The sequence below is a fragment of the Lonchura striata genome, chromosome 10 (assembly GCF_046129695.1).
Source record: "Lonchura striata isolate bLonStr1 chromosome 10, bLonStr1.mat, whole genome shotgun sequence".
Taxonomy (NCBI): Eukaryota; Metazoa; Chordata; class Aves; order Passeriformes; family Estrildidae; genus Lonchura; species Lonchura striata.
This window is the reverse complement of record NC_134612.1, coordinates 20,483,694-20,507,018: the sequence shown is the minus strand read 5'-3', so window position 1 is coordinate 20,507,018 and position 23,325 is coordinate 20,483,694. Positions and strand designations below refer to the sequence as shown.

General features: G+C 44.6%; 1 protein-coding gene and 1 long non-coding RNA gene across 4 annotated transcripts in view; one reads left to right on the top strand and one right to left on the bottom strand.

Moving 5' to 3' along the window:
- The window catches only part of KCNMB2 (potassium calcium-activated channel subfamily M regulatory beta subunit 2), a 93,856-nt gene extending 88,543 nt beyond the window's left edge, over positions 1-5,313 (top strand). For all 3 annotated transcript variants that reach the window (XM_021544327.2, XM_077785728.1, XM_021544326.2), the window contains one exon: positions 4,070-5,313. In XM_021544327.2, the coding sequence (XP_021400002.1) occupies positions 4,070-4,354 (285 nt within the window). In that variant the 3' untranslated portion in view covers positions 4,355-5,313. The remainder of the gene's footprint in view (positions 1-4,069) is intronic.
- A 2,250-nt stretch (positions 5,314-7,563) lies between these two features.
- LOC110478035 (uncharacterized) lies at positions 7,564-15,264 on the bottom strand. The gene is made up of 3 exons (XR_002466689.1): positions 15,252-15,264; positions 13,140-13,214; positions 7,564-7,585 (listed from the first exon to the last, which is right to left on the bottom strand). It is a non-coding gene; the product is annotated as an uncharacterized LOC110478035 (long non-coding RNA).
- Positions 15,265-23,325: the final 8,061 nt, after the last annotated feature.

Here is a 23,325-nt window from a genome sequence, read left to right as displayed (position 1 = left end):
ACTCCAAGACCAACACCAGTGACTTTCAAAAGGTGACATCCCTCCACCAACCTCTCTGCTTTGCTGAGCACCCACACACAGAGACAGAGCAGCATCTGGAGCCTGCCTCTCTCTTGTCCCCAGCAGCCAGCACGAACAGAGCAAAATCCACTTTGATTTTAAATCATGCTTTGTCCAGGAGAATTGCTGTCTAACCTGGCTGTCAGCTCAGAAGGTGGAGTGAGGAGTAGGTACAGTTTATACTGAGATCTACAGCATGCTGCTGCTGGTGGAATCAGTGGGAAGTCAGTGGATATCTGTCAGGCTGCCCGAGTTTTTCCAAGAAAAGTCAGTGGATATCTGTCAGGCTGCCCGAGTTTTTCCAAGAAAAGTACACAAGATTTCTTCTGGCTTTTCATTGCTCTTGCTGTGCTTTCTTTATCTCTAGCCTTTAGGACAAGCCCAGCCCCTTGTCAATACTACAGAAAAAACAGTTTAAATGCTTCCACATCTGCACTTTCCTCCCGCAGCTGCCAAAGGCTCTAACAGCCTCTGCAAGAGGTAAATCAGCCACGGAGCCAGGCTGTCACCATGAGGAAGGGCTGTGGTAGTTAAAGCAATTAGAGAGGCTCCATTTTGATCTCATGTAATTTTGACTCTTTTCATGTCATTGCAGCTACTGCTGATTTATATCAGTTCTCCATTAGTGAGATAACAAGAAGGATTTAATCACCAAAATCAGCTGCAACTGTCTGGGACTCAGAAATGATGTAGATTCTTGGGGTTTCTCACTGAAGACTCAGGTGTTTGTAAGTCAGGAAGGAGTTTGCCTGGTGCAGGGAGGGGAAACAGAGGTGTTCAGCTCTGGATTCCAGTTGGGAACTGGAGAATTCCTTCTGAAGGAATAAATTCAGGTCAACTCAGACACAGAACTTCAATCCTTCAATCTCCTTCAATCCTCCAAATCTGTTGCACTTTCCAAAGGAGATGTAAATTGACATCCTGACCACCTTCTCACAAAGATTGCCACAGCACATCCTGTCTAAATTTCCAGGCTCAGCTTGGACACCGATCCCAGTCACACACATATGATGAGAGCTGTGGATTTCACTGCCCAGCCTGAACTGGGGGCTTTTCTGGCAACAGCCTTTTTACTGTATCTTCACTGATTTGAGGGAAAGTGCCTCCAGCTCACTGGGAGAAGTTGTGTGATCTCCATCCTTGGAGATATTCATAACCTGACTGGACAAGTCCCTGAGCTACTCTGCACTGAGTAGGGCACTGGACTGGATGTGTCCAGGGGCAGGATACGTAGAGATGAAAACATTAAACACAACTTCTATTTGTAACTGTCTGATAGATCCTTCTGGTGCTCAGATTGCAAGGAACATAAGAACCACCTTTCTCATGCTGTATCACAAAATCTTCACCTGAGGTAGAGCACCAGACATTGCTTACTTGCAGATTTCCAAGTGTTTGACAATGCAGAAGTGCCAAAAACCAGCATTGATTTAATTGTCTACATTCACAGGTACAGCATAATACTTGTGGTATAAAATTCCTTATCAGGCATTGGAGAAAACTATTGAAAATTTATACTATGGAAAACAAAGAAAATATCAATACAATAACGATCCTGTTACTGAGTCTTCTTATTTGTTTGCCAAACACCTATGAAACACAGCCCTGGGATCTCACTGGGAAAGCTGAGATGTTGAAGGAGGCCAGGAGCACCCCACAACCAAAATTTAATGTCCTTGTGCTGGGGACCAAAGCTAAGATCATGATGTTTCCAGGAGCTCAGGAGAGCCAGATTGAGGCAGAGAGCACACAGGTAAGGGCACACATACCTTGGAGAACACCTGGGAGATCACAGCCTGGAGGGAGACACGGCTTCAGCACAAGGAGTCTGGATGAGAGGCAAAATAAATCAACTTCGTTTGCACAGCTGCACTTCAGTTTCATGCTCGCAGACCCTCCATCATGGGCAGCACAACAGGATGGGGGCTCTGTGCCAGCAGGTGCAGGGAACAGCTCAAGTTCTGCTTCAGGTCTCCCCTGAGAACACTTGGAGTACTTGGACTCACTGCACTCTTGGGATATTTCTGCAAACTTAGAGCCCAGGAATCTTTCATCCCTTTGGCTTCTACATACCTTCTGTTTTCTGTCAATGAGAAGTTGTATTTGCCAAAGTGGCCAAGTTCTCATTTAATCACCTCATTCAGGATACTTCATGGGAATTCCAGAAACAGAAATGAATAGCAAAAAAATGACAAGAAAAAACCCCCAAATTCCCCGAAAAAACCACAACACCAACCCATTTGAACTGGAAATACTGCTGTTATGACAGTGAAAGCAGATAATTTTCTAAGGGAAAATGAGGAACGCTTCCCTGAGAAATTTCCCCTACTTAGTAGATTATGATCCATTAAGGACTCATAGGCACTGGAAGAGGGCTCGTGACTTTGGACATCTAAGAAAAATTTGGTCAGAGTACAAGAGAATATCCTATAGGGAGCAGACACACACCAGCAGCAAGATGGATGAGATATTAATGCTCTGATATTTTTCATCTCTAATTTCTAGAGCTCTATGAAATATTCATAATGGCAGTGTGGCCACGCTCCACCATTAATGCTCCAGTCTGCTAACGCCAGACAATCTCTGCCATGCTTCAGATCATATTCTGTGTTAATAACTTGCCAATGAATCAATCAAATCCTATTATGAGGTTAATCCTTTGATCATAATTAGGACTAGAGATTTGTTGCAGTGTGTTTAAAAAAAGAACTCACAGCACATCATGAAAAAGAATGGAGGGACATTTATAAAGTATGTACATTAAAACAGTAATAATCAAAACCCATGGGTCACATTATTTTAATCAAAACATCTTTCTTTAGCAAAACTCACTTTTTCATTATTAAATTATAAACTCATAAATTATAAATTATCTGGGGCTACTTTAGGTTCTCACCAGGACAAGCAGCCTGCATGTCCAACAAGAAGTCAAGAAGCAGATTTCCACTCCTCCAGAAGCAGTAATTCAAAATCCTGTGCAGGTGTAGAAAACTTTCAGATTTGGTGGGGTCTAAGTGCATAGAAGAGAGAAGGAAGTGAGAGGCCCTGGGCTGCTCCCATCAATCATCTTCCAGACCAGCAGGAGCAACAGCAAGTAGAGGGGCTTCTGCTCTAGGTCAAAAATTGTCCAGACTTGGCCTCAACCCTTGTGTCTGCCTACCACCTCACCAGCCTGCACAGCTCTTGGCAGGGAGTGGTCAGCAGAGCCCAGGGCCACTGTCCTGCCTTTCCCATGGAATATCTTCAGTGCACGGACTCCATAAAGCAGTTGTTAAAATAACTTGCCTTTAGTATTCTCTGGAAATCTAGGTTGCAGATGTGCTAGATAGAGCCACCCCCAAATTTTATTTCCCTTCGGACTAAAACTGAAATTCTAGGATCATCTTCAGAGAGGAGGAACTGTTTGACTTTTGCTGGGGTCAAAAGCAAAAGAATCACAAAAAGCCACCCTGGCAACCAGGTTGATCTTCAGCTAGAGGCTGTCAGTAGGAAAACTTAGACTACTTATTTGTCTCTAGCTGAGGCATTACCCCCATGAGAATATTTGTGTAAAGGTCTCTCCTCTCCCTCTCCCCTCTGAGTGTACTCCTGTGCTCACTGTGACCACTTTGATCCAAGCCAAGTGAGAGCTAAACTTCCAGATTTGTATTTACAGAAGGTCAATTACCCATCTAACTGCAAACATATGTGTGCCACTTAAGATGAAGAGGTACTTCATCAGTTCTATTTTTGCATGTGTAAATTAGCAATAATAATATATTCACCTATCTCACAAGGCACTGTGCAGATTAAAGCATTAATGTTTGAACAGCACTTGGAGGTTCTCCAATGGGAAATTCCGTAGATGTGCAAAATATTGAGTTTTGCTGTGATAAATTCATTATTAGCGTAATAGTATTCCACTCTTGTTATGAAAAGCATAATCATCTGGAGATTTCCCCACTTGCCACCTGCAAACAGACATTGTAACAGGTTTGGAGACATTTTTCTCCCTCTGATTTCTCCCCAGTGTTCATACATCCCCAAGTGCGGGAAGAACTACGAGGAATCCATGTCGCTGGTGAACGTGGTGATGGAAAACTTCAGGAAGTACCAACGCTTCTCCTGCTTCTACGACCCCGAGGGCGTGCAGAAGAACGTGATCCTCACCAAACTGTACAGCTCCAACGTGCTGTTCCACTCCCTGTTCTGGCCCACCTGCATGATGATCGGTGGGGTCGCCATCGTCGCCATGGTAAAGCTGACTCAATACCTTTCCCTGCTCTGCGAGAGAATCCAAAGGATCAGCAGATAGGAAAGGAGACTTCTCTGAAGTTTAATTACAGTGAAAATACTGTTTTGCTCATTCTTCACCAAAGAACCTTAAGTTTGTAATGTGCAAGTCTGGTATGAGTTCCTTACTATATTCTTCTAAGTAGAGCAATAATGCAAAGGCTGTTCTATATGCAAACATGATGTTATTATTATGCAGACAACTGAAAAAGTTACTGTTTTGTGTTGACTGTCTCTATGATCTTGTTTTATGCTGGGATTAGTACTTTCTTTTCTACAGCTAAAATAGGGCTCAGTGTGACCATTGGCCAAGCTTTAGTCAATTGGTGTTTTCGGTGTAAAAGATTCTGGGGAAATTCACTGCTGGACAAAGGGCAGACGACCACTTGTGCATCGTTGAGGTCTCACACCTGGCTCAGTCCACTGGATGGATTTGTGGCTTTGGCTTTTTAATACTGACTGCAGGGGTGGGGGGAAGCACTGATAAGTATTTTTTTAATGGTAAGATGGACAAAAAGGATGTATTTTGAGGTCAGGCTGGGATAGGCATACAGTATTTTCAGCCTCGGTAGGACTTGGTGACTTTGTGTTTGCTCCCTCAGTTCAGAAGTCAATTGTACCCTATGGTGTTTGTAAGGTCTTTTGGAAAACACTTTGGAGTTTTATTTTGTGTAGTGCTATAATTTTTTTCTGTCTTATCAACATAATTTTTGTCACTTACAGAAGCTGTAGCCAAAAAAGCAAAAACACCTTGTTCCATTTTGTATTCTAGTCTGAGCCCTATTGATGGAGGTGGGACCAGAACTCCTTATGTAAAGGTTTATTATTCATTTGTCTTGTATTTGCTACCATATCACTGTAAAGAAAAAAAATAACACTATCAGCTATTTTTTCATTTTTTACTTCCAACTATTTTAGATTTTTTTACTTGATATATATACAGATATATATATATATATATAAAGAAAAAGCTATATTATATCTAGTTGTGTATTGAAACTTGTTTGGGGGGTTTTTTTCCTTTGTTTTTACCCGCTGGAAAATGAAGAGTACAATTCATGTATTTGTAACCTTCATCCTTGGATAATATCATAACGGAGAAGCAGCACTGCAGGATCTTATCCAATATTCATGATGTTGTTTCAGTCAAAGGTCTCTGTTGCTGTGACATGGGAAATGACAAAAATCTCATCCAATTCCATGGCTCTATTAACTGAATTGTTAGATAATCATCATAACACATTTGGAAATCTCTCCTGACCTTAACTCACTATGCAGTGCTGGCTGGCTGCAATGATTTATTGGAAAAACTGAGAATCTGGCTAAATTGTTGTCCTGCCTGTCAAATATTTACCACAGTATACTTGCCAGTTTAATTTCATACATACTGTAGTCACAATTTCTGCATAATTTATTTTTATTCCCCTATATAAAACATTCCTTTCTATGTTTTAAAGACACCTCTCTCAGTTCCTCACGCACCCAGCCTGAAGGACAAACACAAGGCACATCCTGGGAGAAATCCTGTGAACTCATTATACAATAGCTCAAAGAAACCATATACAGGTCTACTCAAACCAAGAAAATAACATTTTTCCCTTCAAAAAGACTGCAAATCAAGTATTCTGCCTAGTTCACCTATATATATATATATATATAAGTACCTTTCCTCATCATAGCATTAAAAATTTCAAGATGTTACAAAACAAGTCATGCAAGTGTAATGTGAGTTGTAAAAAAAAAAAAAAAAAAAAAAGAGTTCTCAGCAGTGAAAATAAACCTGCAATCTTGTAATCAGTAGTATAATTTTCCTTAGGTAATTAAATTCCTGGAGGGTGGGGGGATAATGAAGGTTCCAAAAATATGTAATAAAAATATTCAATTAAATCTTCCAGATTTCAGTATCTGCTGCCTTCAGATCTGGCTTGTTTCATCAAACTGCTTTCTGTAGCTTCCATTACCAAGAAAAGAGGAGTGCTGGTGCACTGGTGCACCAGGGAATTTCTAAATGTTCATTTGCAAAACCTCCTTTTTGATCAATATGTTGGAACTGCAGAATCCGGCGCTGGGAGATCCGGGAACCTCAGCATCAGTGGGGCTGGGCTGAGCTGCCAACCACAATTCCCAAGCCAGGAATGCAGCACTGAGCTTTCCCCACCACCACCAGCCCTTCGTGCTGCCCATCTGCACAATGCTGTACCTGCCCTGTGACATTTTTGGTGCCTGTGTTTGTGTTTTCCCTCGGTGGCAGGGAAGCTGATTGTTCAAACGCTCCTTTCAACATGCCACGCCATAAAACATTTCACCAGAGCTCCTGTGGGTGAAACATCTTGCTGCTCTTGTAGGCTGTAATCATTTTGTTGACATTAAGGGAGAGATCTGTGGGATAGCAAAACAACTTGAGTAATTGGATGGAGTGAAGTAAAACAATAATTTTGAAGGGAATTATCCATCTGATCCCTGGCACTGTTAGCCCCCTACTGAAGTGTTAGCGCTGCAAATGGGATTTTTGACAACTCCTGCTGCCCCAAAGAGAGGTGGTGTTTCAGCCAGGATAGTTAGTCTGTCCTATTTCTTTCTCCACTCTATTTTAATATCATGTTTTCCCTTGCAAAAGGCATTGATGTTCCTCTAGGCAGCTCAAATGAATGAAAAAGCATGTCATGCAGTTCAGCAGCCAGACAAACCAACCCTTGCTTCTAAGACTGGTTCTGACTCTTCCCAGCACAAACATTTCCACTCTCGATGTCCCATTTGGCATTTGGGACAGCAGGGACAAACCTGTCCTGGAAAACCATGGAAGGGAGAGGTGCAATATGAAAAAGGTTGTGCAGTATTTCCAGGCATCAGAAGCCTATGACAAGCACCCTTGTGTGATTTAAAATGATTTAAAGCCTTCATAAGAATTTCAGATACCAAATTCCCATGGCCTTTTAGTAGTTGTCATTTTCTTAATTAGATTGTATATGTCAAGCCTTATTCCTGTTCTGGAAGATCTAAATCTGAAGCTGAAGTGTGAACATCCTTGCTGTAATACTTTGAAATTTGGCACCTTGCAGCAGATTTATAAATGTCACCAGCTAGGACAACAGAGAGTTTATTTTGATTTAGTTTTCTTCATTGAGGAGATGTCAATTTATCTCACAGAATGTACCCAGTGGAAGAATTCCTATCTCCAGGGTGAGCCTGGGTGAATGCAGCAAGGAGAGAAGTTGAGGAAACACGAGGAGACACGAAGGCAATGACTTCCCACCTGAAGGACAAATAGGGAATAAAGTCCCACCTTGTGACTTTTTTCATTTTTTACTTTTGTACAGAGGATAGGAGTGAACTTGGGTAATTAATTTTTTTAATTCTCTTTGAAAAATAGGGTTGGGGTAAGGATTAGGGGTTGGGCTAGGATTATGGTTTGGGTTAGGGTTAATGTCAGTTCAATTGAAGAAGCTGCTGAGAAAGAGCTGGCTGGTGTTAATCTGTTCCATGAGGATTCCTGCTCTCTGTGACTGGCAAACCTTTGACCTTACAGCAGTACAAACTCTGTCATGAGTGGTGTTGTCCATTTAATACCACCTTTATCATTTTTCAGCTACTTTCCCTTCTCATGCAGTCATACAGGTATTAAATTAGCTCCAGGCATTCAGGGGTGTTATCCAATATCTCTGCAACAACACAATTCTTCCATAGGCTCTGAGCATCTTTTCTCCATTAGCCACTGTACTGTTCATCATCCATCAAAGATTTGGGAAAATCCCTCACTTTTCTGCTCCACTGGGCACTCTTCACTTCCCAGCATTCAGAGTAAAACCACACAGTTTTGGGAGTTCCCAAACATCTCACAACTGAATACAAGCATTGCCAAATTGTTTTTGTTGAACAGGATAGAGTGAAAAGCAGGAGTAAACTTAAATTATTTCATTCCAGTGATCTTAAAACAAAATGTTTCCATTATTCAGTTTGGACTGTAGAAGCATTTTAAAATCTAGGGATAAAGAGAAACTTTTTGTATAGGAAATCTTGAAAAATTATAGTTAGAAACATAAAAGCTCCTCTGATGTGAAAGAAAAAAGAAAAAAAAATATCATAAATTAATCTGTTCATTCAATATTTTGAAGTGTTTTTTTTTTTTTTTTTTTTTTTTTGTGAGGTTGACCAGCAAGGTTCTTTAATTTTTCTCTCCCACCAGTGAAGTGCAGGATCCATCACAAGGATTAAGCAGCAGAAGCAGCTCCAGCCAGGGTCCAGCCAGGTTCCTGTGGGTGATGGTCATCTCTGGAACCACCAGGATGGGCAAAGAAGAGCACAGCACCCACCTCAAAGAGTGTAACAGCTACTGAATGGAGGTGTTTGTGTGGACATACTCTGTGTTTGAAGTTAAATACCAGTGAACCAGGAGGCTTGATGCTACCTTTGGCCACCTGTTGGTCCCCCAACACTTTTTGTCCCTGACCTGCAGCTGTTAAATGTAAAACAAACTTAATTTGACAGAAAGGATCTTAGATTATATCTTCATCCTTCAGATATGATCTAAGAAAAAAAAAAAATCAGCAGTACTGCACCAAGATTTTTTAAATAAATCAAATTTCTCCGAACATGGAAAAAAGTGTGTTAAAATTAGCAGAGCCCTCCATACAGCCTGTCTACTTTTTCTAGTTCTCCATTTTCATAGAAGGAGCTGGTAGGTTAGAATTTATTTTTAACAGAACTACATTTATTTAGGTAAGAATTTAGTGTATTCCATTGCTTAGTGACTTTATTGTAATAGAGATGCTCATTCTAAAGTGCTTTTCAAGCTCTGTTGAAACATGGCCATTTCCAGGCAGAAGCTCAGCAAATGACTCATAAAACATGGGCAGAGATGGAAGACCAGCTCTCACTGAACACATAGAAAAGGTTTGTTTAATTTGGATGTTCAAGAAAAGCAGGTGAGAATTAGGAGCATCTCCAGAGGCAATCAGGCAGGTCAGATTTAGGGAACCCTATAAATTTGTGTTCATACCCTTCAGTATAGCACAAAGGGATCAGACAGTTCAATAGGTTGTAAAAAAAAATTTACAGGTTTTTTTTTTTTGTCCAGGAATGTGCTCAATTTTCAGGAAAAAAAAAAAAGTTAGAAAACTGCTGAAACACTGTGACATTCAGTACACACAAAAACTGGCTTCCTTTATGAAGATACCATTTTGACTGCAAAATCAAGCTGGAGTCATCTACCACTATCTCACCTCTTTTTATTGACCCAACTTGACTTTTTTTTCCAGGTTTTTCAGTCTGCAGAATATTTTGAAGATTTTTCTTCCCATTCACAGCTCAAAAAAATATTGTGGAATTGAAAACGTGCTTCCCACCCAGCTCAGGCTAAAATCTCTATGCTTCCTAGGACAGGTATTCTAAGATATCATATGGAAGGTGTCCTTTCCTGTGACAGGGGGTGGAATTAGATGATCTGTAACGTCCCTCCAAGCCAAACTATTCTATAATTCCCTGATGTGATAATGTGAATGAAGAAGGTGGGAGGTTTCATCTGCTCTTCCTAAAGTCTCCACCTCGGCAATTCTTTTGCATAACTGCAGGTGCTGTTCTGTATTCAGTTACCAAGCACTTTTTAACACCCAGCCACCTGCACAGTTAACTCTGGATCACAAGAAAAGGCTCTGCTGCTGCTGGGCAGCTCAATCCCCAAAATCCAGGGGCAAAAAGGAGGAGCACCTTGAAACCCTTCCACAGGGAAGGCACTTGTGATTTCAATTGCAGTGCATTTAAGATCTCCGTTATACTCATCAGAAATTAAATAGGAAGCACAGTCTGATGACTGAGCAGCAACACCTGAATCACTGCCCTCAGAAGGAAGAGTTCAGAGCCATTAGTACAGCAAGGCAGCTGAACACTGCAGCGAGAGGCTGCAAACACTGCAGGGGCTGCACAGCCTGACACAGAGGGGGTCTGGGTGCTGTCACTTGCCACTTGATCAGTGCCACCTCCTCATGTGCTCAAAGAGAGTGGGAAGGCAAATTTGTACCAGCAGCAGCACATTTTCCACCACTGGCAGCCCCCTTTCCTCCCCAGCACCTGCTGGCTCCCAGCCCCACTCAGGGTTTTTTTTTTTCTCAGTATGAGACAAGATCTCCCACCCGAGAGCAAAGCAGAGGCCAAGAAATCTGTCCCAGAGCAGGTTTTTCCACAGCATCTGACGTGCCACTAATCCAAGGTTTGTATTAAACAGCCGCCAGGAAGGAGAGGGAAAGGCAAACAGCAAACATGAGTAAATGAGATGTTCTGCTTTTGTCAGGAGAAATGAGGATTGTCTGCTCACACACAGGGGTTTCCCAGGGCAGGAGATGTTCAGGGGCCTCATTCTCTGTTGGCAGACACATCATCCAGGTTTTCATTTCATGGGCACAACACATGGCCCTTCACAAATCTCTGCTTCCCAAGGAGTAGCTGCTTACTAACCCCATTGAACCAGATGATAAAAGTTTTGAGTATTCAGTATCAAAACAGAATTATTCAAACAGTGAGTGATGTGCTGTATGAGGAGAACCTGCTGCAGCACAGGGTTGAGTATCCCAGCACCTGGTAGGCAAATGCCCTGAGTGCAGGTCTTGCCACAGGAACGGAGTCAAGTGAGAAGCTGTGATGGACTTGGCTGTGAGTGGAGAAATTGGTTAACTTTGTTTTAAAACCTGACTTTCTGCTAGTACTCCACCACACTCCATTTTTCACTCTTTTAACTCAAAGCATCCAGTGAAAGACATAGAATCAGAGCTGGCAGAGCTATCCAGGAGGCTTTCCCCTGTTAAAGAACACCAAAATTAGAAGTGGCATTGGAGGGAATCCAGATCCTCTGCTGTCAAAACCAGGAGGCTTTACCTGATAACTTCAACCAGAAAGTTAATCCTGAGACAAAAGCAAGGAGAGAGAGACTGCAACCCAAATCAGAGAAGGGCACAGGGGAGACCAGGCAGCTTCCAGTGTCCTTGCCCCACCTGCACATCGTGCCTTGTCCTCAGCACCCAGGGCTCTGAGGATGTGGTCTGTGCACAGGAATTTGGGAAGCACTCACTGCTCCTGTTTCTTCAGTGTCATGACACGAGCTCTGTGCCACTCTGCAGTGACCTTAAGAAGAGAAATCATCTGCAGATTTCCACTGCTGGCCCTGGCAGTCCTTCATCCTGAGCCAGTAACACTCTGGCTGCAAATAGCAAATTAATGATCTAGGAAATCAGTTGTTCCCTCGTACCCTTTCAGAGTCCTCTCCCACCCCTCCTGGCCTCTCTCCAGGTGAGATTTGGCCATGCAGATCAACACATGCAGGAAAGCAGAAGCAAAGATGAAATTCCATCTACTTCCCATCATCAGAGCCATGTAAACTGGGTCAGCACTGACCCACATTCAGATGCTTGGGCAAGGAGACTTTGGTGGCAGCAGTTCTTTGAGTTTGGTGCTGGTCACCACCACCAGCAGCTTTTTATGGACCCATCACCACAAATGACTCAAGGTCCCAAAGGGGACAGTGAGGAAGGAGCATCCAAGGCCCTCTCATGCAGTTGCTGGTCAATGACATTTCTGCTGAGCTGACTGACACCCCCAGCTCCCAAACCCTGCTGGCCCAAGCCTGAGGTAACCCTCAAACCTTTCACACCTCACACCAAGAGCAGGACAGGAGATGGCAGTCAGCTCTGGGCATGCCACCATGCCCATGGAACAGAGTCCAAATGCCACTCATTTGTTCTCCATCTCTGGTGCAGATATTTTGGTGATGATCTTTACCCTTCAACGTGCCTCTCCAAAGTTCACAAGGCATCCTGCCCACTGCAGAGGCTCTGTGTGCAGACCCAGGGGTGGGCTTGTCCTCTTCTCTGCTTTGTGACTGGGAGATGAGCAGCTTTGTCCTTCCCTCGAGCCGCTTGGCTGCTCAATACTAGCCTGACAATTACTCCCAGCCTTGGATAAAAATCTCCTGCCCTGATGCTGTTAAATTATGTAGAACAAGATTATAATTACATCCTAAAAAAAACCCTCCCAAACTCTATACTTAAAGGAACATTATTCAGGTTGCAAAAGCAGGCACTCCAAAGTTACAAAATGCCAGAAATAGAGCTGCCTGAAAAGCTTCCATGCTGCACCACTTGTACATAAGCATGGTGATACAGCTCTAACTCTACAGGGCTGTTCCATTTTCCAGAGCACCCCTGCCCTGCCCTGCGAATGTCCTTCAGGCAGGTCACAGCAGTGGCACCATAGGGGCACAGCAGGAGTGGAGCAGGGAGATGTGCCTGATGTCCTCCAGAGCAGAGCACTGCTGAGGGGCCTGTGAGGGTGGAGAGGATTAGTTTAAGGGAGGCTGATGGAGAGCCCTCTTTTCCCCAAAATACTGTGGATCCCTTTCCTCCTCAACTCTGCCAAGATTTGGGGAAACCACCCGGCTGGAGCAGAGCAAACACTGGGCTCTGCCCTGAGCAGGGCTCAGCTCAAGCAGATCATCTTCCTGCTGAAAACAACTTGAAGGAAACATTTTGACAGCTCCAAACTGATCATCTTCAGACATTTTTGGCCCATGGGAAGCAGGGCCAGTTTACTATTGGTTTTTGAACTCCTTTGTGTCAAACTGCAAAAAATCTGTTGACACAGAGACTCTGTAGCCAGCAAACCCCACATTCCTCCAGTTCATGCTGGCCACCCCATAAGCCAGGCTAAAGGTCAGGGTGTCTGTGCACTCAATGAAGTTGAACCTGGACAAAGCCAGCCATCAGCTCCACAGGTAGACCAAATCCTGTTCCTCTCACAATGGATTCTTCCCAGACAATACTTACAATAAGCCATGAGGGTCCACCTGGATGTACCATCAGTTTCCAGCCAGCAGCAGCCCTGGTGACCATCACCATGTTCTATGAAAATGTGGAGAAACACAGTAAGGCAGAGAAACAATCAGGAAGACCTTCTCTGTTCACCTGGGACAGACACCAACACTCTCCAACTCAGTTTGAGTTTTAAATAACCACGAGCGCAAGACCCACATTAGACCCAGGCTCATGGGACCAGCTGACAGCACAACCCAGCCAAGCTCCTGGGAACCACCAAATCCCACCTCAAATCCTTATTTTCCCTCTGCTACTTCAGCTCACTTGATGTTTTCCCCTGTAGGTTTTACTCCCTTGTCTTCCTTGCCCTGTATTTCCTCAAGTGTTATTAAGCATTCCAGCAACTCCCAGATCAGATTTGCAGGGAAGTACCAGCTCCTGCAGAGCAATTCCGCCTTGCTTTAGCAGAGGAAAAACCCCTCCTGCTCCAGCCAGACCTGACACTCTCAGCATAGGAGCGCTGAAATATTGAAGTACATGAATATCAATCAACCTGAAGCAAAAAATGAATTCCCTGCAGGAGCAGTACACTTCCTTCCTCAGAGAGCTGCTGATTAGCAAGGTTAATTGTGTAGCTGCCAGCAGCAGCCAGCGTGGGCTCACCTGTGCCCTGCAAGGGACAAGAGCTGATGGCAGCATCCTCGCTGTCCTTGGCTGTCAGCACCACCAGCTCTGCCAGGCTGGACTGGGAATTTGACTCAGGCAAGCCAGAAGCAGCTGTGGCTTCATGTACAACCACTGAAAGTTTTCTCCAGTAACATATCTTTCTACAGGTGTCAGATATTTCTCTCAGAAGCAGAGCAACCGATTTTTCAGCAAAATATTTTTTCTATTGGATAAGAATATTTCTTATCCCAAAATCCAGAGGTGGATTGTGATAGTATCAAAAGTGCTTTATCTTAAAAGATACAAAGAAGGCATTTGATCTCTTCAGATGAGGATTTTCTCTTTGAAATTCAAAGTAACATATTTCTTACTTCCCTTTACTCTCTATTGTAAACAAATCAAATGTCATTTTGGTGTCGAAATCAGGTATCACCCAACTGTGGCATTTGCACTAAACTGAATCATCACAAACCAAACTGTGGTGTTGAGAAACACATTCCAGGCTCCAGCTACAGCACCGAGAGCAGGTATTTCATGCTCTGAACACCCCAGAACACACAAATCTCCTGTTGGGCACAAGGGAAAATTTGGAATGCTGCAACCTCTGGGAAAGTGGGAATTGCAGTGCAAAAGCACAGTGGAGAGAGAGAGAAAGAGCAGGGAAATGGTTGCTGTATTTGGCTTGGGAGACCTGGAGACCTGAAGAACTTGGCTTTGTCAAGGGCTATTGTTTTTGGTGTGGAGCAGAACCTGCAGCAGTAACAGCTCAGCAGGGAGAGCACTCAGATTCTGGGTAATGGCTTGGGCTTGGAAGCTGGAGCTGAATTGGGTTATTTTGGCTTCCTTGTTGCCCCTTGAGCAAGCCAGGGATAGAGCTGGGTGCTTCAAGGATGTGATGGGCAGAGCAGCACATCCCAGGGCGTGCCAGAGAGCTGAGCTGGCTGCGTGAGAGGGGAAACTGAGGCTTGCTGCTCACAGGCATGGGAAATTTATCTTACAGAGGCACAGGTTCAAACCCAGCTGCTGAGCTTGCACCCTTGCAGTCGCAATTTGCCCATGTCTGTCTGGAGATGAAACTTCTGTGAGTATTTCAAATCATGCCCAGCTCATGCTGCAGTGTGGACTTAGGCAGTGGGACACCCATGGTCTGTTCTGACTCACTCAGAAATAGCAGATGCATGAAAAACTCAGCTCTCTGAAGAGCCCAGAAGGGCAGGGCTATGTCACAGCACTGCTAGAGGCTGCACTGAAGCCACCTTGGCCACTGAGGCCTGAAAGCCCCTCCAAAGCACAGAGCCAAGTGCAGAACAGCCGAGCCCTTTGGGCTGTGCCAGGCTGGCACCCCGCATTAGCAGCATCCCCCTCAGCCTCTGCAATCCAGCTGTGCTTCCATCTGCCACCCTGCTGCCACTGAGACAGCTGTGAGGCACCTCTGGAGGAGGATTCCACTCAGCTCACCTGTCTAGCACGGCACAGAGAGCTGTGCAAGGGCTTGTCTTCCAGATCCCAGCAGCAGCCAGTGCAGGGCAGCATCCAACACAGCTCCAGGAGGAAAAGAAACATTTCCAAACATTATCCTCCAAAGGCAAAATAATAAATAGTAGGAAAAGGGATGTTTGGAAATATCAATTCTTAAAGTATAAATAACATTTTTATAACCGTAGCTTTTTTTTTTTTTTTTTTCTGAAAGATGGATGCAAAATTGCAAGTTGGGTAACTTTACCTAAACAGCTGGAATGTTGTACTGGATCAGTACTGCCATTCAAGATGAAAATCAGCAGCAAGCTCTCTTTTAAAGAAATAAGTAATCCCAAGGCAGAGATAAAATTGAATAATGAATGTCCCATGTGACACTGATAAAGAGCAGGCTGGGACACAACTGAGCTTCTCTTAGTCCAAGTCAATCCCATTGCTTTTCTTCCCTATTTGACACTGACATTTTCTGCAGGGGAGGTGTTGGAGCAGCATCCATAAAGCAGGATTTCTACATGAGCTGGGCTGTGGTTCCTGACATTGCTGCAGCATGTCCCAGGCCCTGAGAGCTGCAGATCAGCTCTGACATTGCTCATTGCTCAGAGCCCTTCACAGCAGAAACACCAGGAATTCAATATACACACCTCAGTCAACTTATCAAAAGCATTCAAGATGTTTAGGCCATTAAGCAGCAATAGAGAGTAAAAATAAATAAATAAATAAATAAAAAAGCTTGCATTGCAGAGCATTACTATTAACTGCTGTGCAGTTCCAAGTCCCCAAACAAAACACTGCACAGCAAAGCCAAGGGAGGTGTGAAAAGTGGGGAGGGGAAGGTCATGGAGAAAGGAAGAGCAGAGTCCCTCAGAGCCAATGCACATCTGTGACCCCTCCTGCAGCCTCTCTGCTCATTTTCTTACTTTGGGGTGAATTCAGTGGGGAATTCAGAGCCCAAAGAGCAGACAGAGACCCCAGCACTTCCAGAGGCAGAAGCAGGGCAGGTATCCCAAGGCTGGCTCTACCACCTTGCTCCTGACCTGACATAGCCAAGAGCCTTTCTTGAGAACTTCCAAGTTCATCCCAAAAAACAAAGCAGAAGTGGCCTGGGAAAGATGATTCAGGTTGTGTCTAAAAGACTCAGATTGCAGCAGTGGTAAATACTGGATGTACTCACAGCTTGTACTTCAGCACAGCCTGACCTCTCCTCCCTGTGCCCCAAAATGCCCCAAAGCCTCTCTGCCTTCACAGCTCTGCTGGGTAAGGCTTGAACTGGGCAGCAGAGGCTGGGAGTGCTGAAAACCAGCACACAAACCCTGTCTGGCCACCAAAGTGAAGAAAAGCCTCTTGCAGCATCTGTGCAGGCAAGAGATTTTGCAGTATGTCCCACACTGGCATTAACATAGGCTCAAGCAGCTGAGAAGAAGAAAACATTGGTTTTCCTGAGTAAAAAGGCAGAAAGATGTTCTCTGTTTCTAAAAAAAAAAAAAAAAAAAAAAAAAAAGTTAAAACCTTTTAGTTCTCATCCCGTTTTTGTAAAATAAAATCATTAAAGTCTCTGGTTGGTAGATCAAAAGCAAGCCATCCTTTAATACAGAAAATTAAAACTCCCTTAAAATATGTTTCTTTCCTGTAAAATTTCAGTTACACAGAAAAAAAACTCCCATGATTCAGGAGAACGAGGGGTTCTAAAAAATTTATTATCAATTCTTCCAAGGATGCTTCAAAACTTTGCCACAGCCAAGGTAGCTGCACTGTATTCATAACATCACATGGCAAAAAAGGTGAACTATTATGAAAGCCTTTGAGCAAATAGTCTAGAGCTTCAACTCAAAGCCTGGCCTTGGCACCAACATCCTGCACAAGTCACTGCCCTTCTCCCCCATTTTCACCCCACAGCAAGAGCCCTGTGGTCCCTGCTCACCCCCAAATTGCTGTGCAACCCCCCAGTCCCAGAGAGCTGAAGGGTTAACCTGAACATGTGGGTGTTTATTTTGAGTAGAGCATAAAGCCCTGACAGGCCATAATTGCAGTGTTGATAAGCAGGAAAAGAATATTTGGTGTTTCAAACATCACATGACTCATTGGTGCTGGAACAGATGTGTGAGCAATTTGGGGATGCTGCAGCATGTCACCTCGAGCAGCACAGCCAGGGGAAAGAGGCTCCATGGACCTGTGCCCCTTCCTCTCGTGGTCCACCCCACCCCTGACACTCCTCTTAGAGCATTGTCAGGCTGAATGAATAGAAAAGTGAAGAAATAAACACCCATTTCCATTCTTTGATTGTTTTCTTGCATTGGTCTTCTCCACAGAGCATTACAGACACTCCAAAAAAATTCTGATAATTTTCAATCATTGGGCAAGAGAGCACCCAGAGAATCCTCAGAGGATGCCCTGGGCTGTGGAGAGCAAGGTGTGAGGCAGGTTGGAGTAAAAGACACCCTCATTTTCACATTCAGCACACCCAATTTTTCTTTTTTGAGCTGAAGATAAAAGCCAGGGATGTTAGTGGTCCCTAAATGCTATAAGAGCTTCAGAAACACCACAAAACCCCGAGGGTCAGACCCTGGTGGCACTGCCAGCCTTGCTGCACCCTTCACAGTGGGCTGGTTCAAGTCAGAGTGAAACCTCATTGTTTCTTTTGTCCTTCAACACTTCTCCCTTGGGACATCTTTCCACACCCATCCAGTTGGGTTGTTAAGTGAGTTTAGGTATTTATTTAGGAAGGGGTGAATATTTCATTGCTTTGAGTCTTCTTGTTCTCTTTTCTTTATCTCTCTTTGTGTCTCCAGTTTCCACCCTCCAGCTCTCCTTGGGAGAGGTCTCCCCACCCAGCTTTCAGAAGGGATATGAATTTCACAGGCTGCTCTATCATGCATCGCTTTAGAATCACTTTTTCCTTCTGTAGTCCAAAGGCAATTGTGAACTATATTTAAAGCAAAACTTGGTGCAATAAGAGCTTTTAATTATTACATACAATGTGTGCACCAGGGTATGGAGTTTGGTTCTTTTTAAGTCTCTTTAAGGAAAAATTAACATGTCTGTAACTGCTCATGAGAAAAAATCCTGACATTCACTGGTGGGAGCTATTTGCTATATGAAAGGCAAAGAACGTGCAAAAAAGAGAGTGTAAGGGATGAGGATCTGCCCCAGTCCAAGCTGGGATGGGGCCAGTGAATCCCCACAAAATCTCACATCACATTCACCACAGCAGATTTGCTGATGCCAGAGCCTCCCAGCACTGACCAGAGAGCCCAGTTCTCAGACAGAATTCAGAGAGTTTATAATTCTCCTCCATTTGCAAATGTGAATCTGTTCACCCCATCCCAACCCAGGGGCAGATGGAGTGAATGAGGCCAGCACTGGGACACTGCCCCCAGTGTCACAGACACTTTCTCTAGGACAATCCATCAGCATTTCCATGCACCTGCAGCTCCCCATTCTTCACAAAAACCTTTGGTGTCACGCAGGGACAGAGCTCCTCCCTCTTCCCAGAGCTGCCACACAGCTCCCCCAGGACCACAACCTCTCCACAGGAGCTGGATACAGCCAAAAACACCAAACAAAGTGGCACAGGCTGTGACCCATCACTTCACAGGCAGATTTGGCATCTGAAGAACCTCTGGAGTGCCTGACCACCAGGCTGGTTGGGACATCCTTATCGAGAGCCTTCAGCAGGGCTGATGGAGTCAAACCAAGAGCCTAGAGCTACAAAAATTCATTGAGAAATTCATCTGTCCTGGTGTGTTGTCAGAAGGTCCTTTTCCTCCAGCAGCCCTTTCTCTCCAGCAGCCACAGCAGCACAAAGAGCACCACTGAAGCTCACTCAGGACTCCAAAGTCACTTCCCACTGCCAGGCACGTGGTGGGTACCTGAGGAGCACCCCTGGGAGCAGCAAACGAGGCACACGTGGCAGACCAGGCTGCAAACATCTAAAGAGAGGGTCATGATTTCACCTCTTGCATTTTGCAAAGCCTGGTGCTTTACTGTAATGATGTTTTGGCTACAAACTGCAGAAGAGGGAAATGATTATGGGTTTTGCTATCTCTTAGAATTCAGCACAAGAGCCACTGAGCAGCTGTGGCTGAAATGATGAAGTATTTATATTGCTGTTTTTCCATCACAGGTGTTTCCTAGTATAAAAAAAGATTCCCTTGCACTGCAGGAAGGTGTAAGTGCACACTGATCAGAGCTGCTGGCACTTGGTCTCACAGCCAAGAGGAAAAACAACTTGCAGCTCATTTTCTATCTGTATATTTATAAGCTCACCAGAGTCATGTATGATATCATTGTTGTACCTATGCCTGATGCAACAGTAAGAGGGGTTCCCCAAATAATTTTACATCATTATATTTTCACCAGTGACATACTGTGAGGTAAATCTGAGTGTCTCAACATAGATTCAGGGAGGAAGAAGGAGTTTTTACTGTTTCCTTTTGTGGGGGGCAGGGGGAATAGATTGTGTGCTGTACTTGCCACATTTTTTTGCATGGAAAACCAGTAAATTTTTGTAGAGACCATTCTGGAGTAAATCCACTGTGACTGAAGGTGAGATAATTTAGCACTTAATTTAAAATCCACTATTATTGATTTCTGAAGGCTTTTCTTCCCCCAGGGCTGCAAATCACTGTCAGGGCCTGGCAGCACAGCCCTGCCTGTGGTCAGCTTGTGTTCCAGAGCTTAGCCAGAACCCACCAGCCCTGGGGAGAGCCCCTGCACCCAGCACGGCTGCTGTGGGCTGGGAACTGTCCTGCACCTTCCAGCCAGGCTGTCAGACATTTCTGCAGGTAAGGGGACACGGACAAAGCAGCTGCTTGTTTGGTTCTGCTCATCCTGGTCCATGGCTGTCATGGAGTGGATCCCCTTCGCTCAAAGGACTGCTGTCACCCACTGGGGCTCAGGATGTCCTTTCAGCCTCTTTTTCCTGCTTCCTCACTCACAAAACAATGTGTGTGCCCTCAAAAGCTTGAGCAGCAACACCTCAGGTGCTGGGCTGGGTGACATTGATGTCCCCAGCAGTGTCTGCTGGTGTGACTGTGGCCTGAGCTGTGCCTGTGAGCTGCTGCAGCCTTGGAGGAGCTTGGGGTGCCCTGATCTTCCCGCAGAGTCACAGCACAGGGGCCTCAGTGGGCTTTGGCCTCACCAGGGGCAGAGCTGCCCAAAGCCAGGGATGGACATCCCTCAGAGCTGGGAAAGAGCTGCCCAAAGCCAGGGGGAACAGATGAACATCCCTGGGATCCAGCCCGAGCCAAGGGCAGGGAAAACAAGGAGCTGCTGCTCTCTGGACATCAAAGCATCTCTGGAATGCTGAGCTCTGAGCTCCCCATGCAGGGGCCTGGGGATGTGCCCTGGGCACTGAGCTGCTCCCTCCCCACCCCACCCACAGCTCTGATTCCTGTGTGTAGGCAGAAAGGAAAGAGGATCCTGTGGGAGGCTTTTCCTCAGGATTAACCTCTGATATCAAAGGGAAGCTAGGGCAGTAGGATAGTTCATATATCCAAGAGCTGTGGTGGTGGTGATGGAGGAATAAACTCAGCAAGGAGACACAGATGACTGCTGGTAGTGAAAGATTTGGGATTGCTGCTCCTCTAGAAAGAATGCAATGGGAAAAGGAGAGAGGAGTTCTCAAAGGCCAAAAGCCACTCTGCCTCTTTGCACAGTCTGTGTAGCTGTCCAGACAGGAACCAAAGAGGGCAGCAGGATGTGGAAGGCCATTGGTTCCAGGAGCATAATTGAATAAGCATCCCTACTGAAAAATAAGCATCCCCACTGAAAAAAACAGAATTCCTCCCAGCTTACAAGCCTTGTTGCTGTTACTATGGGCTACTCTCAGGAGCTGCCTTGGCCATCCCACCATCTGCTGCCACAGGTCACTTAGACTGAACTAGCAGCAAGGCTCATCCCTAGTCGTGACCTAATTCACTGAAGTTTTTGCAAACTTAAGCTAAAAAATGAGCTCGTGGTGGTTTAGAAAAAGCCTAGACTGGAAGCAAAAAAACAAGCATCTTGAAAGCAAAATGAGGTTTAACTACAGCTGATGATCCAACTTTCAAGCAGATAAATTACTTTGCAAAAAGACTGGTACAGCCAAGCCCCTTTTCATTTACAGAAAGCTAACTCAATCAGTTCCTATTCTTTTTAGATAGATCCGCTGGATGTAATGAATGTGTATAATATGTGGACCATTTATTTCCAAGTACATTGCAATGAAAGTTTCTTTATGGATTTGCTGCAAAATCCTAAGTAAAGAAAAAAAATCAATAGATAATATCCACCTTTCTTAAAAAGAAAAGCCATTTTTCACCCCCAAGTTCAATTCATTTTGCTCTGGCACTTACTGACTTTGATTAAGAACCTTTCAATGTTTGTGCAGGGGCTTTCCTCCAACCTCCCTGGAAGAAGTTTCAAGTCCTTAAGCCACAGGGGTGTCTACAGAATTGGAGAGGCTTTGATGGGGCGTGGGCAGAAACCACAAAGCTGAATCTCATGTCTGCAAGGGAAGGTGAGAGTTGTTTTATTGCTCTTAGCAATAAAGAGGTGGGGGTGTCCTGAGTGCTGTCTGCATTGCAGTATCAGCTCCAGGGGCTGCAGTGCCCCCAGCATGACCAGCACAGGTTTGGTGTGACAGGCTGAGGATGGAGGACCAGCCCAGTCCAGCCTGTGGCCACCAGATCCCTCTGAGCTTTCCTGCTGCTCCCTGACTTTGAGACGATGCCTGAGGCTTGAGGGCCCAGCAGAAATCATCACTGAAGTGTTGGTGCAAGTCCTGAGGCAATGAGTTCAACAAGGGTCTTGGGAGCACAACAGTGCACTTGGTCCCACTTACTTAAGTATTTTGCCTTGATTTGGCAAAGGAAAGAGGCCCAAAAGGTTCTGGCACATCTGTCACAGCAGCACTGGGCAGCTGTGGGAGATCTAAGCATGAGTCACTCTGGGAGATGGGTGGGTACCAGCAGAAAGCAGGAGGCTCTGCCAGCTCCCTTTTCTCTCTCTCAAGGACTAGCTTGGCTCAAACACCATTATTAGCTAGCAGAGTCGAGGGTTTTCATCACCCAGCAGCTGCAAGGAGGTGGTTGTGCTCACTGGGAAAAGAGATAAGACGTGGGATGGGTGGGTTTGTGTTTCTGTGAGCTGCTGTTCCCCTGGACCTTCCAGCAGGCACACACAGCCCCTCCCAAGGGCTGGGCTCTGCAGGGGCAAGACCCTGCACAGAGGGATGCTCTGGGGGTGCTCCCAGAGTGAGAACCAAACAGATCCTGTGCTTGTAGTGAGCCTGAGGTTATCCTGTGTCTGAGGCAATGGAAAATGTCAGGTAAATGCAAAGGCACCTGTACCTTCACTCCATCCAAAATCAGGGGATGGCAGATGAATCAGATGTCTACACATACAACATGCTTTGTAGAACCTGTCTCTTCTAAAAATGCTTCCTTTCTTTCAAAAGAAAGGCAAAAACAAATTCAGGCTGAATAAATATTTGGAGGGAAATATTTTGCTTAATTTCTTGAGATTTCCTTAACTGGAAAAAAAATCCACGAACTCATTATTGAAAAGAATACACTTTACCTTTGATAAAACACTTTTTCATTCTGTTTTGCTGGTGTTAAATAGGAGATCAGAAGAGAAGCACAAAGGAGCAAATGATTTCCTGAGATAATTTTCAAACCCAAATATATGACTTGAGCCACTCTAGACATTGTTTATATGGAAGTCAGTTGTCCACAAATAATATCATGTAACTAATTAAACATTGTTCCTCAGCTGTTATAGATGAAGATATAATTGTGGTTTTTAGTAACAAGTGTCTTCTATCTGATAGTTTTACCTTTATCTGGGGTTGGGGAGGATAGATGTCTCAGATTAATTATCAACCAGATTGCAGATTAATGTGGGAAAATGTCTACCCTGGCCTTAAAAATGTCTGACTACTTTACATTAATTGGCAGTCAATTAAATTGTGGTAAAAAGTGCCCAGAGTGGACACACTCAGAGGAAAAGAATTCACTCTGTGTGCTGTGTATGTTAATTTAAAATCACTGTAACAGCCATTTCAAAGCAAAGTCTC